Source organism: Glycine max, chromosome 7, assembly GCF_000004515.6.
Source record: "Glycine max cultivar Williams 82 chromosome 7, Glycine_max_v4.0, whole genome shotgun sequence".
In the NCBI taxonomy this organism is placed as follows: Eukaryota; Viridiplantae; Streptophyta; class Magnoliopsida; order Fabales; family Fabaceae; genus Glycine; species Glycine max.
In genome coordinates, this window is record NC_038243.2 from 14,124,553 (window position 1) to 14,143,195 (window position 18,643).

The 18,643-nt window shown below is 31.7% G+C and overlaps 1 protein-coding gene across 3 annotated transcripts; it reads right to left on the bottom strand.

Annotated features, from left to right (window-relative positions):
• Positions 1–3,363: 3,363 nt before the first annotated feature.
• On the bottom strand, positions 3,364–17,260 carry LOC100789585 (ribose-phosphate pyrophosphokinase 1). 3 transcript variants are annotated; one of them, XM_006583436.4, is made up of 9 exons: positions 17,105–17,242; positions 16,789–16,980; positions 14,973–15,221; positions 9,364–9,507; positions 8,267–8,434; positions 6,080–6,149; positions 4,626–4,707; positions 4,027–4,186; positions 3,364–3,568 (listed from the first exon to the last, which is right to left on the bottom strand). In XM_006583436.4, the coding sequence occupies exons 1-9, from the start codon at positions 17,207–17,209 to the stop codon at positions 3,551–3,553; spliced, it is 1,188 nt and encodes a 395-aa protein (XP_006583499.1). In that variant the 5' UTR covers positions 17,210–17,242; the 3' UTR covers positions 3,364–3,550. The 3 variants fall into 3 exon arrangements, with proteins under 3 accessions (XP_006583499.1, XP_003529006.1, XP_014633441.1); XM_003528958.5 differs by having other exon boundaries at positions 3,364–3,638; XM_014777955.3 differs by having other exon boundaries at positions 3,364–4,186; positions 17,105–17,260.
• Positions 17,261–18,643: the final 1,383 nt, after the last annotated feature.

Here is an 18,643-nt window from a genome sequence, read left to right on the forward strand (position 1 = left end):
TAATTTATTTATTTAATATGTTTTCATTACTAAATATGTTCAAATTAATTCATCAAAAATATAATAAATTAATTAAATTTATTTATGATAAAAATCACAAATATTATTTACGAACAAAAATTCTACTCATGTCAGATGAAATTATTATAGATGATAAAAAAATTTCTCTAAATATTTAATACAACTATATATCCAAGACTCAACCATATCTATTTTTACTTTGCAATCCTATAGAATCATCATATTTATATAATAGTATTATTTTCTCACATAAACAAATATATTAAATTTATCAAATATTTTTTTGCAAATATTTTTAAATTACTTCATCAATAATACCATCAATTGAATTAGTTTTTTCGTTATGACAAATACCACAAGTATGATTCACAAGAGACAATGTAGGACCATTAAGAACGAAAAATACATTTCTCTAAATATTTAATACAACTTTATATATAAGACTCAATAATAATTTTTGTTTACTTTTAAATCCTATAAAATTATTTTACTTGGAAATCATATAAAGTAATTTTAAATAAATTTATCAATAAATCTTGTGCTCAAAAAAATTATTTTATGAGGTTAAAATTTTTATACTAAATAAGAATTTAAATCAAATTAGTTAATATATTTATTACAAGACAATATTTTGAATGCTTAAATTTCACATATGAATATTTTATTGATTAATATTTATATAATAATGTGAATTTAAAATATATATATATATATATATATATATATATATTGAAATTTATTTATAAATATATTTTATTACCAAATAGTTTTAAATTACTTCTTAAATAATATTATAAAGTTAGTTAGTTTTACTTGTTTTTGTTAATATAGACCACAAGTATGATTCATGAAAGATAATCATACTTAAGTCAACTAGGACCATGACTTACAACAAATCTCTTTCTTCTATATTTAATATAATTATTTGCCAAAGGTTCAACAATATTTTCCTTTTTTTACTTTTAAATCTTATAAAAAAATTACTTAGAAATCATATAAAAGAATTTTATATAATTTCATAAATAAATATTTTTTGAATAATTTTTTTTTGAGAATGAAATTTTTACACTAAAAAATAAAATAAAAACTAATTAATTAAGATATTTATTAAAAAAAATATTTTGACTGTGTTTAATAATTTCATATATGAAAATTTTGGGGAATGTAGACTATGTAATTTTTCCTTTTATCTTGAGAGACAGATTTTGGCTTGTGTGGATGACCAATTTGCGTAAATTTTTTTTTGGCAAGTGTATCATATTTGGTGTAAATATATTTGGTATGAAAATTGTACAATGTAAAAGTGTTTTACACAACTATTCCAGTTTTTTTTACTTACAGTAATCAATCACTAAGCAAAAATACATGTTCATTTAATATGTTAGTCACATATTCATATAGCATATCCTTAAATATTAAATACATTACAAAATTGTACAACACATGGTATGTATGGAAAATCTGATTTAATGCATGAAGACATCATGTGCAGTTGTCACTATAGCATTTCAACATATAATAAATCTTATAAACGTTACAAAATTCTTTCAACATTGGACACTACAACTGCAACAAAAAAATTGGACAATACATGTTCATAAATAAATAACACTAAAATATTATCACCCCTTATACAAATACACAATGCCATAGCCTAATTCTCGATTTCTCCTAATACAAAATCTATTACGTTAGATTTAGTACATGCTCACATTATGGAATTCCCTACTTAGTTCAACACGCGCACAACACATAAAAATAATGCCAAACACAGTCCTACAACACAAAGCAGAATCGATCTTTTTCTTCTCTCAACATCAAGTTTCTTTTGTAGTTTATGATTTTCTTTTGATTTAATTACTCATTTAATCTCTATACTTTCTAAACTTATCCCTCAATCCCTATAATTAATAAATGAATTTTTTAGTCTTTAAAATTTATTTTAATTCTCAAAAGGTCTATAGTTAAAAAAATTTAACTAATAAAATTAAAAAAAATTAACAGCGAAACTTTTGGGAATTAAAATATAAACTTTAGAAACTAAAAAATTCATTTATTAAACTTCAAAAATTAAAAAATTCACTTAAAGATTAAAAGGGATATGTTTGTACTAAATGGTTAATTAAATATTTTCTTTTCTTGCCTCTTCTAGTTGCTTCTCAGTCTCATCCCAACATTTCTCTTCTACATCCGTCTTTACATCTTCATCTATCCATTTAAAAAACTTGCACGAGTTGGGGTTCTACAAAACTAAAGAAAGAATTTTGGTTATTTGATATACAAAATTCACAAACAAAAAACAAACATATTGGTCATGCAAATAAAAAAAAAAATGTAAACATTTCAATTAGGACTTCTCCAAAAGCTTCTCCCATGGTTTGCTTCACTATCGAGGTGTAAATCGAAGCTCTCTCCACACAAAAAGTACCTTCATCTTCTCCTTAACGAAAACAAAACCATTGTGGCAAAGGCCCTCAATACTCTACGAACATCAAGAGTTGAAAACATCATGATTGGAAATCGTGAAGCACGACTAGACCCCTTGTGTGATGAACATTGACCTTCCTTGCTCTCTCTCTCTATGTCATGCCTAGGTGAATCCCCTTTTTTGAATTAATTAGGATTTTAACAAAAGGATGCTTACATAGTAAAACACGTGTCCATTAAACCTAGTCATGGATATACACCTGGCATATGCTGAATTGTACACCTTTAGCCATATAAGCAAGGTTTTGTATTGCCTTTTAGGATGAGGATTAAAAGTGTCTATTTCTAAATTACAGAAATTTAAAAAAAAATCATTTTTTAATTTGAGAAATCAAAATCAAACCCACCGAACCAAAATTACATTTAAGCTAGCAGTTAAATTATTAAGAAATAAACACTTTTAATCCTTATCATAAAAGACAATACACTTTCAATCATTTTTTAATTACATTTGTACACGTGGCATATGCTGAATTATTACCTTTAGCAATAATACCTAACAGTTAATAATTCAACAATAAAAAAGGTATTTAACAATTAACCTTTACATTATACTAAGAAATTGTATAAAATACTGTAGAGTCCACTCAGTTCCGAGAAACAACTATGCATACCAACATGCCTGTCCGTTTGAAGGGAAACGAAGGAATAAGAGGTCCATATTTTTTTTTTCCCCTTTGCATAATCAGGATCTCTTTTACTAACTTTAATTGTTCACTTTTGTTTGCATTTAAAAAAAAAAGTTAAAACTTCAAAGTATGCAAAACATATATATGCTTGAGCTAGTTTAATTTTGAATAAACTGTTTCCTATGAATACACAAGGACAAGGAATTAAATGTCTGAGAACAACATAGCCACACAACACAATTCAATACCATTCATGTGGTAAAGTAAAAAGAGACACCACGAGTCTTCTAGTGCGGATTTCCAATACCCTATAATGTATTTTGTACGTACAAAAATCTCCTGAAACAGCTCTCTATAAGGTATCCTTAAACAAAAGCTTTCACTATAAATGGACTCTACAATTCTGCCGCTTGTTACCACAGTGTCATAAGCTGGAACGAGCAGACCAATGATACAAATTGTTCAATCAATGCCCAAACTTGAATAAGGTTCAATTCCACCCTGACAAACATAAAAGAAAGAAGAAGAAAAAAAAGAAAAGTTTGCAAGATAAATCTAGTTTTGGCACCACTCTATCCCATACAAAACAAGCACAAGTTCTAGCTTAACTGAAATTTTGTTTTATCAACAGAGCAAAGGGCAACATACGACTCTATGAAAAGAAATCAAATCTAACCACTAAACACACAATTATCAATACAATTTAGTGATGAACAGGAAGAGACAATTCTATATAACAACGAATTTTTTTATTATTTTGTTTGAAAAATAGATGAATATATTTATTTACGCCAGCATGCATGTGCAAGAGTATTGAGGGTGGTCTCATTTTCTCTATCATGAATGAGACTAACAAACTAAAATTATTTTACAGAAATATGCTACTCACTGAGCAATCATCATGAACACGCCAAACAGTCTCGCCCAAAAGGTTTGCCACCGACAGGACAGTTAATTGGGGGAAATAGTTCTGTTCTGCCACTGGAATTGTATTAGTTATGATAACTTCTTGGAACAAACCGCTTGACAATCTCTCAATAGCAGGAGGACTGCAAAGGCAAGAATAAGCACAAGCTATGAGTAAAATACCTTGCATCAAAACACATAATCGTGCATTTGTAGATAACCAACACTCCGATACATACTTAATATATCCATCAATGTCACTGGAAAATAAGAGAACAAACGTTGGAAATCTTATCTATCTTCATAAATACAAAATCCTTATTTGGGGTCAGATATGTAGAGACCAGAAAAGAAAGGAACAAAGTAAATAAGAAACAAAGAACTTGAGTTCTGTACCAAAACAGCTTGTGTCAACTGATATATGCCAAAATAATGAACAAATAACTCAAATCTAAACATCAAGAAGAATCTGTGATAATTGGCCCTAGTAGCAGATTCACCACAAAATATCACCATAATAGTGTTTTGCTATAAACCACAAGTAGAAATAACTGAATTATAATTATATAGCAGCCATTATACCTGAAAACAGCATGTGTAGTGCATGCATAGACTTCTCTTGCCCCTTCTTGATGCAACAGAGCTGCACCTTTGGCAATAGTCCCTATAAGACAATGTCAAATTTTATTGAGAGGACCATGGATAAGACTTTGCTAGTCATACATGCTGAAGTAGGACAAAGAATTGAAATAAGCAAACAAAACACTTAGAAGTGAACACTGTCCCTTGTGGCATAAAATTTTTAGCTAAAACAATTACAATGAAGGAATAGACTGGTGGTATACTGCCAAGGAACTAACTCTTTTTGAAGTTTAACCAGTTAGGTACAGAACCAGCGGCAGTAATGACTTTTAATCTGTAACATGCCCGCTCAAGCAAAAGCCCATAGTGCTCAACTTTGGACAAAGTACAGGCTCAGAATAATTGTGTAATCATTTAACTAAATGTGAAGATAGGAGTAAGAATCAAACTCTTGATATATGTATAAAAAAAAATGTATTGGTGCCAAGTCAAGGAATGACAAATAAAAAGAGGATGTCACAACAGCAAATACAACTGAATTTGGATTCTCTCATTCTAACTCCAACCATGGTAATGTCATTTGAGAAGAGAGGTAGCATAGGTTCAACATTCCTGAGTAGGATTTCACTGTTGTGTCATCTCTCTCCTAAATTGACAAGTTTAAGTTAGAACCCCCCAGCAAAAAAATGTTAGAATATAAAAATTCAAGCACTCAATGATTTCAGTTATCTACCATTCTCTACGAGCATTTGTTTATACCGATAAGGACTCAAAAATAGTTTGCAGTCTAGCAGGCCAAACATACTATCTCCGTTCCTTTTTATCCATCTTGGAAGAAAAGTTATGTTCATATATGTCTATCCTTCAAAAAGTTCAAAACAACATTAATATCTTTCCAACCATACCCTTGTCTTCACCTAATTCTTAAATGAGAGAAACAATAGTAGCGGGAATGTTAAGAGTTTAATTAATAAAGAGATAAAGAATATATTAGGAAGTTAAAAATAATTTTAATGTAAACAAGAATATCAATTACATTTCTTAATTTGTGTACAACTACTTCAAGAGACAGTAAATAGGAAATATATCACGTAAAGCATATTTATTGATTAACTGATTGAAAACCAAGAGCAAAAAGACCTCCAACTTTACTACTCAAAGTTAAAATCATCTTCGCTGAAGCTAAAATAAAGACTCTTGCTAACCTATAATGATACAGTTTGTTAGTTTCTCAACAACATGAATTATCACTTTGGATATAATATGGCAGAAGTTTACAACGTACCATTTACCAAGAAAAAAAAAATCCATTTTACTTGAAAGAATGTACTGATAATGAGAGAGGAAGGAAAAAGCAAATGCAGAAGTCTTGAGGGACTAATCTAAGTGATTATATGGTCAGAGACGAACTATCATTATCATACTAGCACATCAAGAGTTTTACACAAACTTACCAGCAGTATCAATCATGTCATCAACCATAACTGCTACCTTTCCCCTTACATCACCAATCAAATTCATCACCTGCAAGATGAGATTCACCCAATCACAAAGCCTATAAGGTGCTTTAATTTAGAACTATTAAGATATGATTTATCATCGGTTTTAAGGGAACAACATTGGTCAGTGGTCACCCCTCAGAGGTCTTAAGCATTGTTTTAAAACACAAGCTGCTGGTATGGATCTTACTGCAGAACCATTATGATAGTCAGACTGGATTGAACTGCCCCAAACTGCTCAAGGTAGGACAAACCAGTGAACCAGACTTGACTCTGGTTAATGAAAACCAACTGCCTACAAATTGGTATGTGCGTATAAAACTTCCATGCAGAGGTTACTGAAACACAGACGCATGTGAAACCCATGAGAGGAGTTAATCTTAGTCGGACAAACATGCATAGATGATTAACATTATTCTAGTTAAATCTAATGTTAACCATCCATTTTAAATATATGGCTAAGATGTACTCCTCTCACTCTCATCTGATACACGTCATATATATAGAGAGAGAGAGACTCTAGTGAGAACACCTTGATAATGTGAGAAATGAAAACTGTAAAGCTAGACCATATAATTACATGGATGATCAAGTTAAAAGCAAAATGCACATATCGTTTTAAGTGGTCATATGACCACTAACTAATTTATAATCTTGATCACTCATGTATGGTTGTATGGTCTAGATTTAATATTCTCATTTCTCAAAATATCCAAATGCTCTCACAGGAGTTTCTCCCTATATATATATATATATATATATGGTCAACTTGCTAATTGACCGCACCTTTAATCTGTTTGCAGAATGCAGATAACCCATGGTTTCAGATTTGGGCATTTGGCAACTAACCCACACAACTACTGTGATCTTAATTCTGGCAGTGAAGTAACTCAAGTTTTTAAGATATGGAAAATACCCCATATGGGTTAAATTTTATTCAATTAACCACATAAATTATCTGAAACTACAGGGAGAAATTTTTCTTTTATTGAATGTCTAAGAGGGTTAATTGTCAGAAATCAGAATTGAAATGACAAGGACAAATGGTCAAAATGGAAGTGGGCAATTTGCAAATTAACATATATTTGTTATAAATCTACTATAATTTTTCAAACAAAATTTAATTATAATCAGTTATTACTATATCCTCTTATTTTAAATATGGATATAGTATCAGAAAATAGTACACTATCATCAACTTAATAGCTAGGTTATATCAAGTTAAGTAATATTCAACCAGTATTTTTTTTTTGTCCAAAAGTAAAAAAGAATTATACTTAAAACTTTTTAACCAAATACATGAGAATTTATTCAATAACATTTAAATTGCATTATTGCTAAATTTACTCATCCTAGTAGGATAAGGCTCTGTTATTACTGCCATTGTTTAATCTGTTCGTGTGATTTGACAAAGTATGACAACAAATCATGGATATTTTTCCATAGAATTCATGGAGAAATTGAAAATGTTTGGGATTCAAATGAAGGGATTTCTACACTACCCAAATTGAATCAGCTACAGTAAAAAGCATTTTGTTGGTTCATTGATTGGGTCTTGATACAAGGACTTTCAAGTTTCCAATAATTGAGAATACAAATCAAGAAATTGAATTTCAATTATTTGTGGAAACATATCAATTGGTAGAACCCTTCATAATTGAAAAAGATGCCACATATGAATTGCTTACATATTCCACTGATACATGAATTTTTAAAACAATGGTACAATTCTAAACAACTAGAGTTATATATGTTTGGGTGGGTGGGTGAAAGAACAGAATTAATTTAATAACTATGATGTCATTTAGTTCAACCATTGGTCTAGTTGATTATATATTGCCCAGGCCTGATTTTAATTTGTTGGTCTTAACAGATGTGACAATTTGATATAATCTGAAAAATAACAAAGGTACCACTTTTTTTGCAAATGGGAAAATAAACTTACCACCAAGAGTCTTATTTGTATATTTCATTCTACCAAGAGTCTTATTTCATACTAAATTCTAAAATATTTGTATATCATAAAAATTCTAAATTATCTAAATTTTGTATGTTTCATACTACTAAGAGTCTTATTTTGAGCAATTGAATCTGAACCATTATAATTTAGACATCTAAACTCAAACATATGAAGAATCATACCTCAGCAACATTATGCCCATGGCGCCTTTTATCAACAATAGCTAAAGGAGCATCAGATAATTTTTTAGCAAAAGCACGTGCTCTGGCAACACCACCAACATCTGGTGAGACAACTACCAAATCATCTGAACAAATAGTCTTGCTGGCAAGGTAATCAAGTATAACAGACTGACAGTGGCACAAAAGAACATATAAATAACCAATGAACCAAATTACATTGACAGTTTTAAGGTAAGAACTTCTGGCCAATTCATAAATAACAAAATTCTATACAAAGTGAATATATCATTAGCACTAGCAGATCTCAACTACTTTTGTAGAAAATAACAAGTACCAATTGGAATACTATATTATATATTTTCCTATAACACAGGAGTACTGGAAATCCTCTAAGAACATCAATTTGATAACCCCAACTATTAACAAATCCACCTTCTCAAGAACCATACAAGCTTAGACTTCATACATATTGCAGTTAAACATTCTATTTTCTTAGACAAACTAAACAGCAGCACAGGCCAGATACTTCTCATTATTGACACTAATCACAATCATTGTTACAATTAGGCATTAGCCATAAGATTAACATTTGTTTAATCTAACCCACCCCGGAACAACATTTGATATAATAAAATTACAAGAAGGGTCTCCATCGCAAAATTTATGTAGCTCAACAGCAAATAACCAATCAAAAAGGTACTAAATGGGCAGCTCAAAGGTCTATTAATAAGAGAATGAAGTAATGCAAAACATTAGAGTCCACGAGTGACTGAACCAGGAAAAAAAAAACAATAGAAGATTTTAGCACATCTAAACAATACTAGATTTGAAGTTTCTTTACAACAGAAATTGGAAATTTAAATAATTATATACCTACTAACAGTAAAATTGGCATGTCACTAGAAGGTTGTCACTTCATTTCAATTCAAACTAGAGATGCATCAATACAATGAATTAACAAATTATTGGAGTAACTATCAATTACAAATATACAACATATCCAAGGCATGTTTGTTTGTTTGAGTTTAATAGATTAAATGTTTTTTTTCTTCCATGCTATTATATTGTAATGACAATATGGCATAATCATCTGTTACCTGTCCATACACATGATCAACTGGAATATCAAAATAGCCCATGGACTGCCCAGAATGGAGGTCACAAGCAAGTACACGATTTGCACCTGCTTCTGTAATTAAATTTGCGACAAGCTTGGCAGCAATGGATTCACGTCCTTGAGTCTGCAACAGTAGATGAAGATAATGATTAAACTTACTGAATTTGGATGTTGGATTTTTTAAGTTAATCATGAACCTTAGTTGTGACAACTTTTTTATAGCACTATACAAGTAATGCTAAGGTAACATATTTAGAGCTAACAATTTTATAAATTCAGCTGTTGTACTTTATACAAGTAATGCTAAGGTAACATTTTTAGAGCTAACAATTTTATAATTTCAGCTTTTGTACTTTTGCAGTTACAAATAGAATGTGGTTGTTCTAGTAACTTAAATAACATCATTACAACCAGTGTTGTCAAATGGCGGTTATGGCAGCGCCATGGCGTGGCGGATTTTTGATAAAACGCCACCAAAAAGCGGTGGCGAGTTTTCTCTTCCGTTTTTTGTTTTTCTGGTTCTGTTTTTTTTTTTTAATTGTTCAACCCTCTTCTACTATCTACAATGGCTGAACCATCATCTATTCTAAGTTTGACACTCTTCCTTTTTTTATTTTCTGGTTCTGTTTTTTTTTTAATTGTTTAGCTCTCTTCTACTAATTACAATGGTTGAACCATCATGTAATACTACAACAAGGAAAAATAGGACAGACCCTGGTTGGAAGTATTGTCATCCACTTGTGGAAGGGGATACAAACATCATTGTTTGTAATTACTGTGGAAAAATCACAAAGGGAGGAATAACGAGAGCCAAAGAACACTTGGTTTGGAAGTCAGGTAACGTTGCATCTTGCAAGAAAACTCCACCAAATGTAGTCGAAGAGCTCAAGGGATATATGGCTAACAAAAAAAGTGGGACCACTTACAGTAGTACTGGTAATGTGCCAAATATAAGAGATTTTGAATTTGGTGAACCAATTGGATGTGATGAAAGTGAAGATGAGTTTGAGGACTCTTGCAATACTACTGTTTTGGCCGCAAAGACAAAGTATGAGACTAAAAAAGGACCAATGGACAGGTTTTGTAAGAATCCAAAAATGCAATCAATCGGAGAAAAATGAAAATGTTGAGGCAAAGGAACATAAGAGAGTCAATGGATAAGAATGAAGTCTTAAAGGTGCATCAATATATTGCTCGCTTTTGGTACCAAGCTGATTTATCATTCAACCTCATTAAATTGAAAAGCTTTGAGAATATGATTGTAGTCATTGGTCAATATGGGCCACATTTGCCCATTCCAAGCTGTCATGATATCAGAGTTCCACTCCTGAAGAAGGAAGTTGAATACACTAAAAATTTGATGAAAGACTACAAGGAGCAATGGGTCAAGTATGGTTGTACTATTATGTTCGAAGCATGGACTGATCGGAAACAAAGATGCATCATTAATTTTTTGGTTAACTCTCAAGCTGGTACAATGTTTTTGAAGTCTGTTGATGGCTCTGATTTTGTGAAGACAGGTGAAAAGCTTTTTGAGTTGCTTGATGCTATTGTGGAGGAAGTTGGAGAAGAGAACGTTGTTCAAGTTGTAACTGATAATAGGAGTAACTATGTTTTAGCGGGTAAGTTGTTAGAGGACAAAAGGAAACATATTTATTGGACTCCTTGTGCAGCCCATTGTATTGATTTGATGCTTGAAGACATTGGGAAGCTTCCCTTGATAAGGAAGACAATTAGAAGGACAATTAATCTAGTTGGGTTTATCTATGCCCATTCTAGTACCTTAAGCTTGTTGAGAAATTGTACAAACGAGAGGGAATTGGTGAGATATGCTATTACTAGATTTGCCACTTCTTATCTAACCTTAGAAAGGCTCCACAAAGAGAAAGCTAATATTGGAAAGATGTTTATTTCTGATGAATGGATCTTAAACAAGTTATCTAAGGAGCCTAAGGGGAAAGAAGCTGCAAAGGTAGTGCTCATGCCTTCTTTTTGGAATAGTGTGATTTACACTCTTAAAGTCATGGCTCCACTTGTCAAAGTGCTTCGTCTTGTGGATGGTGAAACGAAACCAGCCATAGGCTATATTTATGAAGCAATGGACAAGGCAAAAGAAACAATTATCAAGTCTTTCAACAACAATGAAAGCAAGTACAAAGATGTGTTTGCAATCGTTGATAAAAGATGGAATTGTCAGCTTCATAGATCATTGCATGCAGCTGCCCACTTCTTAAATCCAGAGTTCTTTCATGACAACACTGATTTGGAATTTGATTTTGAGGTCACCAATGGATTGTTTGATTGCATTAAGAAGTTGGTTCCACAATTTGATGTGCAACAGAAAATTCTAACTAAGTTGCATCTTTTCAAGATTGGTGCAGAACACTTTGGTTCTGAGTTTGCAATGGCTCAAAGGAAAACTCATTCTCCTAGTAAGAAACTTTTACCAAATGACAAATACTATACTATATTTTTTACGTATTAATGTTACAATTCAGAATTCTAAGTTATGCTCTTGGTTGGTATTGTAGCATATTGGTGGCAAATGTTTGGGTCACAAACTCCAAATTTGCAGAAGCTAGCTATTAAAATTTTGAGTTTGACTTGCAGTGCTTCAAGATGTGAAAGAAATTGGAGTGTATTTGAGCAAGTAATTGTGACAAAACTCTAACTATGCTTTTTATTTAATTTTGATGGTCAAGTTTTATTCGAAGTTTATTTGAGATTGAGATCAAGATTTATTTGTTATGTTGTAGATTCATTCCAAAAAAAGAAATAGGCTTGAGCACAAGAAGTTGCATGATTTGGTATTTGTCAAATACAACCAACAATTGAAGCAAAGATATAATGTAAGAGATGAAATTGATCCAATTTCTCTTAATGATATTGATGTGTGCAATGAATGGCACATGGGAGAGATGGATGAAGATAATGATAATGATGCTGGAAATGATTTGGTATTTGAAGATGATGATGCACTAAATTGAGCAACTGTGTATGAGGTTTCGGGGGTTGGAGAGCGTAGGATGTATACTAGGCAGAAAAAAAAGGAAAGAAAGCAACCAACAAGTGTTGGTATTACTCCAACTGCTGCTGCCCACACATCTAAAAAACATGCAATGGTTGTTGGATCTTCGTCAAGGAAGCAAAAAACAGTCCAAGAAAATGATGAGGATCTAGAGTTTGAGGATATTGAACTTGAATCTGAAGAAGAAATCATGGTTAATTTTGAGGCGTCTGATGGAGAAGAGGGATAGGGAGATGCTCTACTACCTTATGATAACAATGAAGAGGATTATGTTGGAATTGGACAAGATGATTAGAGCCTCAACCTTTACTTTGCACTTTGCATTATGCTTTTATCATTTTGTTATTTTGAACTCTTGAATGACTTTATTTGGTGTTGGTTATTGCATGAACTCATGAAATTTTTTTAGTTTATTTGAATGCAATCCATTGCTTTTTTAATTTTTTATTTATATTTAATTTTTATCTATTGTTTTGTTAATATATATATATATATATATATTTTGCCCGCCATGACATCCGCCATTTGCCGCTACGCCATCCGCCTTATTTTTATGGCGGATTTTTGACTTTCTGCCATAAACCGCCATCCGTCATTAACAACGGATTGCACAAGGAGTCCAATAAATATGTTTTCTTTTGTCCTCTAACAACTTGTCTGCTAAAACATAGTTGCTCCCATTATCAGTTATAACTTGAACAGCGTTTTCTTATCAATCCATGCATCGGACATAATAGTACAATCATACTTGACCCATTGTTCCATGTGGCCTTTCATCAAATTTTCAGTGTATTAAACTTCCTTCTTCAAGAGTGCAACTCCGATATCATGATAGCTTGGAATGGGCAAATATGGCCCATATTGACCAATGGCTGCAACTATATTCTTAAAGCTTTTTAATTTAATGAGGTTGAATGACAAACCAGCTTGGTACCAAAAGCGAGCAATATATTGATTCACCTTTAAGACTTTATCCTTATCCATTGACTCTCTTATGTTCCTTTGCCTCAACATTTCCATTTTCCTCCGATTGATTGTCTTTTCTGGATTAACATTTCCATTTTTCTCCAATTGATTGTATTTTCTGGATTCTTACAAAATCTGTCCATTGGTCCTTTTTTAATAGTCTCACACTTTGTCTTTGTGGCCAAAGCAGTAGCATTGCAAGAGTCCTCAGACTCATCTTCACTTTCATCACATTCAATTGGTTCATCAAATTCAAAATCTCTTATATTTGGCACATTACCACTACCAGTATTACTATAAGTGGTCCCATTTTTTTTGTTAGTTATATATCCCTTGAGCTCTTCGACTACACCTGCTGGAGTTTTCTTGCAAGATGCAACGTTACCCAACTTCCCAACCAAGTGTTCTTTGGCTCTAGTTATTCCTCTCTTTATGATTTTTCCACAGTAATTACAAACAATGGTGTTTGCATCCCCTTCCACAAGTAGATGACAATACTTCCAACCAAGATCTGACCTATTTTTTCTTGTTGCAGCATTAGATGATGGTTCAGTAATTGTAATTAGTAGAAGAGGGCTGAACAATTAAAAAAAAAATAGAACCAAAAAATAAATTAAAAAAAGAGTATCAAACTTAGAATAGATGATGGTTCAACCATTGTAGATAGTAGAAGAAGGCTGAACAATTAAAAAAAAAAAACAGAACCAGAAAAACAAAAAACGGAAGAGAGAACTTGTCACCGTCACGTCACTGTCGGGTCGCCGTCCATTGCCGTCGCCGTCACCGTCCATTGTCGTCGCTGCTGCGAATGGGAGAACTCGCAACTTCAAGGTGAGAGAACTCGCGTGGTGCTCGTGTGTGTCGTGCTGCTCATCTCATTTAGGATTCCAAACCCAGGGTTTAGGGTTGGGTCGGGTCAGCCCAAGACGGTCCAATTTGTCATTTTTGGAAAATTTTCAAAAAAAAACATTTCTTCCGCCATAACCGCCATTCCACCACCACCATTAAACCTATGACGACCGCCATGGTGTCGCCATTTGAAACCCGCAATGCCACCTCTATTTGGTGGCGTTTTATCAAAAATCCGCCACGCCATAACCGCCATTTGACAACACTAATCAACTCTCAAAGGAAATTATTAGATATGAAGTCATGCATGAGCCTTTGTATGTGTCCGGTTCAGCATATTTTAAGAAAATAATTACTTATTTTAGCCAACATCCAAAAAAGCTTTTAAAAACTAAGCAATTATTTACCCCCTAATAACCTATACCAAAATTGACAGAAACTAATGTAATGGAAGGAAGCACTAATTATAATCAGTGTTAAAAATGTTACAAACTGCAATAAATAATAAAATGGATCACATTCAAAGGTTAAGAAGCTTCAGATATGAGTTTTATGTAATATCTGTATCCTATGTTTTTAGAAAACTGACATATTCTGGTTAATGGATAATTGTAACAGAATTTATGTAACTTAGTAACAAAAACACAATTTCAAGACAAGCCTGGGATAGAATATGGTGGAATAGGAAGGACAAAATTTCATCAGAAATAATAAATATAAATGCATACGTAAGCTGACAAGCAGACCTTTCTATCAGCTCTGGCATATCCAAAATACGGAATGACAGCAGTAATATTTTTGGCTGAAGCCCTCCTGCAGGCATCAATCATTATGAGAAGCTCCATAAGATTCTCATTTGCAGGAGGACATGTGGGCTGCACAAGAAACACATCACACCCCCTGACACTCTCTTGCAGCTGGACATATATCTCACCATCAGCAAAACGCTTTATCTTAGTTTTTCCTAGCTCCAGGCCCAGGTAGCATGCAATTTCCTACTTAAATACATGCAAATCAAACATTTCAGTAAATAATTAAAGACTATCTACTGTATAACATAAGACTTCAAATATTAATAAATAAAAGTATATTCAAGAAGTACTATAAGGTATACACATTCATTACAGACCAAAGATGTTTTCCATTTTACATAAAACACAAAAATAGAAAACAACAGGAAATGGAAAAAATTGAGGTGTTTGGTTTACCTTCCATTTTCAATTTTAATTGACATGTTTTCACTAATAATTACAAAAATATCACCTTACTTTCACATTGTTTCTTGCTTAAATAATTTGCAAAAAAAATAAAAAAAGGTTAACCACAAGAAAATCTTGGAAACAGAAAACAAGGTGATCTTTTTACAATCATAAACAAAAATATATCAATTGAAAATGAAAAAAAAAAAAAATCAAATTCACTCTAAGCTAGCCAAAAACAATTGTCATTTCTATAAAATAGCATACTAATCAGAACTACAGAGTAGTTTACCCTTAAAAATGCTACAAAAACCTTTAGGATTAGTTTGTGCACAAATTACCATATACAAGTTTTTTTCATTTTGATGCATTGTTAATGAGTACCACAACAATTACTCAAAAAAGTCATAATATTTTAATGATTCAATGATACCATGAAAAACTTCAGCTAATTCTAGATTGACAGAAATGGATGGAACAAAGGAAGATGAAATGAAATGAAACCTATCTATTGTCTATAGGTATTTATTCCATTTCCATCTCACTCCATCCAATACCTCTTTTTATTGGCCAATATGGGAGGCATGGGATTAAATCGATTTATTATTTACTAATCTCCTTATGCTCCATTTGTATTGAGTTCAGAACACAGTTCACGAAAGCAACAAATTTCCACATGTTTGGGAAATCATACCACACAAATCAAGGCTATTGTTCTTTGTCACGTAGAGCATGCACATCAGGCCAACTACTAAACATACACATGCTTAGGCCTTACCATTTTATTCACTTCCCAAACAAACTAAGATAGAGTTCCTTATGTGCTTTTGATGCTTCACCTCCTACTCTCTTCAATGCAAAATTTTATTACATGGACTACTGAGATAAAACTCTTAAGTCTCTAATTCTAATTATGCAAAGACTTTGTTCGATAAACTTTTCCTATTTTATAAAACAAAACAAGAAAATAAAATGAATTATGCTTCTCCTATAAATTAAATTCAACTTATGTACTTTGACTTTTATAGAAGTTCTCTCATTTAACTTGTCTAAAGGCTGAGATACATAAGTTGATTCTAACTTAAAGAAGAAACTTAATCCAGTTTATCTTCTTACCTAAGTGCTTCTGAAAAAGTTTATCCAAACAGGACTAATTCTGATTGCATACCACACTAAAAGCACATAACGAACGACACTAAAAGCCTCCTATATTCCAAAGTTACAATGATATGAAGTATGAACTCTAATTTTATTCTATCATCACACTTCGATTATCCATACACAACCTACAATCAAAACTAAGCACTAATCTCACTACTCCAAATTTCCAACACGAAAAACGAATCGCTTTAGGAAGCACGACCTGAGCGAGCGCCGGATTGGCGGTGCCGGAGAATATCCGGAGGCGAGTGTCGTTTCGGTTAACCAAATCCTGAATACGCGTGTTGGGCGCCACGACGTACCTCGGAATCGCGTTTCCGCTTCCGCTGACTAGGAACTCGCTCGCGCTCGGCCTTCCATTCTCCAAATTCACTGCTTCTATCGCCTTGCACCGCTGAAAACAAATTCTCCGTTCGGTTATCAAACGCGCATTTCATCAAACACTTCCGAGTGAATAATAAATAGATAAAGAAAAAGGAGAAAATCGAAACGAAGAGGAATGAGAGGTTTTGACTTACGACGCCGTTTCGGAGAGAGATACGAGTGATTGGGGCGAAACGAGGAGTGGTGATCTGAGAGAAGGAAGGAGAAGAAGTTGATGCGGAGTGAAGCAGAGTGGACATTGCGTTTCGACACCTTTGGACTCGATGCTCAATTCAGATTGGGTCTTATTTATATTTTCGTGATAAATAATCACTTTTATCCTCTTTTCATGTGTAATTGGCTATAAATATTTTTGTAACAGATGAAAATATAAAATTTAGTTCTTAAAAAAGTAAAAAATACGGCAAATATATCTTATTTTTTGTCTTTCATCCGTGAGCGTTAATAAAATACCATGTGGGCGTGGCACTTAGGGATAAATTTATCACTAAATTGATTGTCAACGTGAATTGTCAGCATAAGGACATATTTGTCATAATATTTTTTTTTACTTTTCGTCTTTTCACTCCGACAAATACGTCCCTGAGAGATAAAAATACAAAATTTAGTCCACAAAAGTAAGAAGTGCGACAAATATATCCGGTCTTTAATAATAAATTGTATAGGAGAGAAATTATGAAAAAAGAAATTAAAAAATAATAAAATAACTTAAGATTTGAACTCTTATACTTTGATTATATATCTATTTATCTATCTATCAAATTGTTAATTAATTTTTTAATTAATGAATATAACTACTTATTTTCTAAAATAAAATAAAATTCTTTAGTTTTATGATATAAAAAAATTGAGTTAACATTTAAAAAAAATGAAAGTCTTTTATTTCTTGAAATTTTTTGTTTCTTCAATTAATTATTAATTTTTATTAAGTATTCTGCCACAGTATGTCAAATGGAATATAAGGTCGTTGTAGTCCCTAAATTAGTGAAAAATACAACTCTACGTCCCAAAGGCAAAGAATAGACTTTTGTATTAGTTTTTTTTGTTTTAAAGTTAATCTATGTATTAGTTTAAGCATTATTGTATTTTTTATTTAAATTTAGTTGGGTTCTTTATTTGTTAGTAATTGTTTTCATTTTATTCATATTATGTATAATAAATGTTATCTTGAATGGAAGCACATAAGATTTATCCAAGGGATTCTTTCATATTTGAGGTATATATATATTATTGATTAAGAAAAAAGATTTATAATTCCACTTTAGCTTTATCTAGTTTAAATTTTGTGAGATTTTTTTAAAAAAATAGTTGATTAAATTCTTTTTTTTAAATAAATTTTGTTCTGCGACCGGTTGTGTTTTTTCTACTCAAAACTCTTGACATATTATTTTCAATCTAGATATGAGAGCACTTAAGTTGGAATTGTGATATGGAATAATTTTAAAGATTAAAAGTGAGAAATTTAGTAGAAATTTGATAAAATTATAAGATATAAGATAAAGTTTTTTTTAACAGCAAAGATTAAAGGTTGACAAGGAAATCAAAATAATAAAAATATATATATTAAAAGAAAATCTAAAAATATATGACATCAGTACTAAACGAATAGAAGCAGCAAATTATAAACACATAATAACAATAATAATAATAATAATAATAATAATTAGTCACAA

What these genes read in the sequence shown, in the direction of transcription:
- LOC100789585 (XM_003528958.5), bottom strand. Translation starts at nt 17,209, where the DNA reads ATGTCCACTCTGCTTCACTCCGCATCAACTTCTTCTCCTTCCTTCTCT. An exon ending in ATGCCAGAGCTGATAGAAAG is followed by an intron (nt 9,508 to 14,972) that starts GTCTGCTTGTCA and finishes CTACTGTTGCAG; the next exon opens with ACTCAAGGACGTGAATCCAT. An exon ending in TTGATCATGTGTATGGACAG is followed by an intron (nt 8,435 to 9,363) that starts GTAACAGATGAT and finishes TGCCACTGTCAG; the next exon opens with TCTGTTATACTTGATTACCT.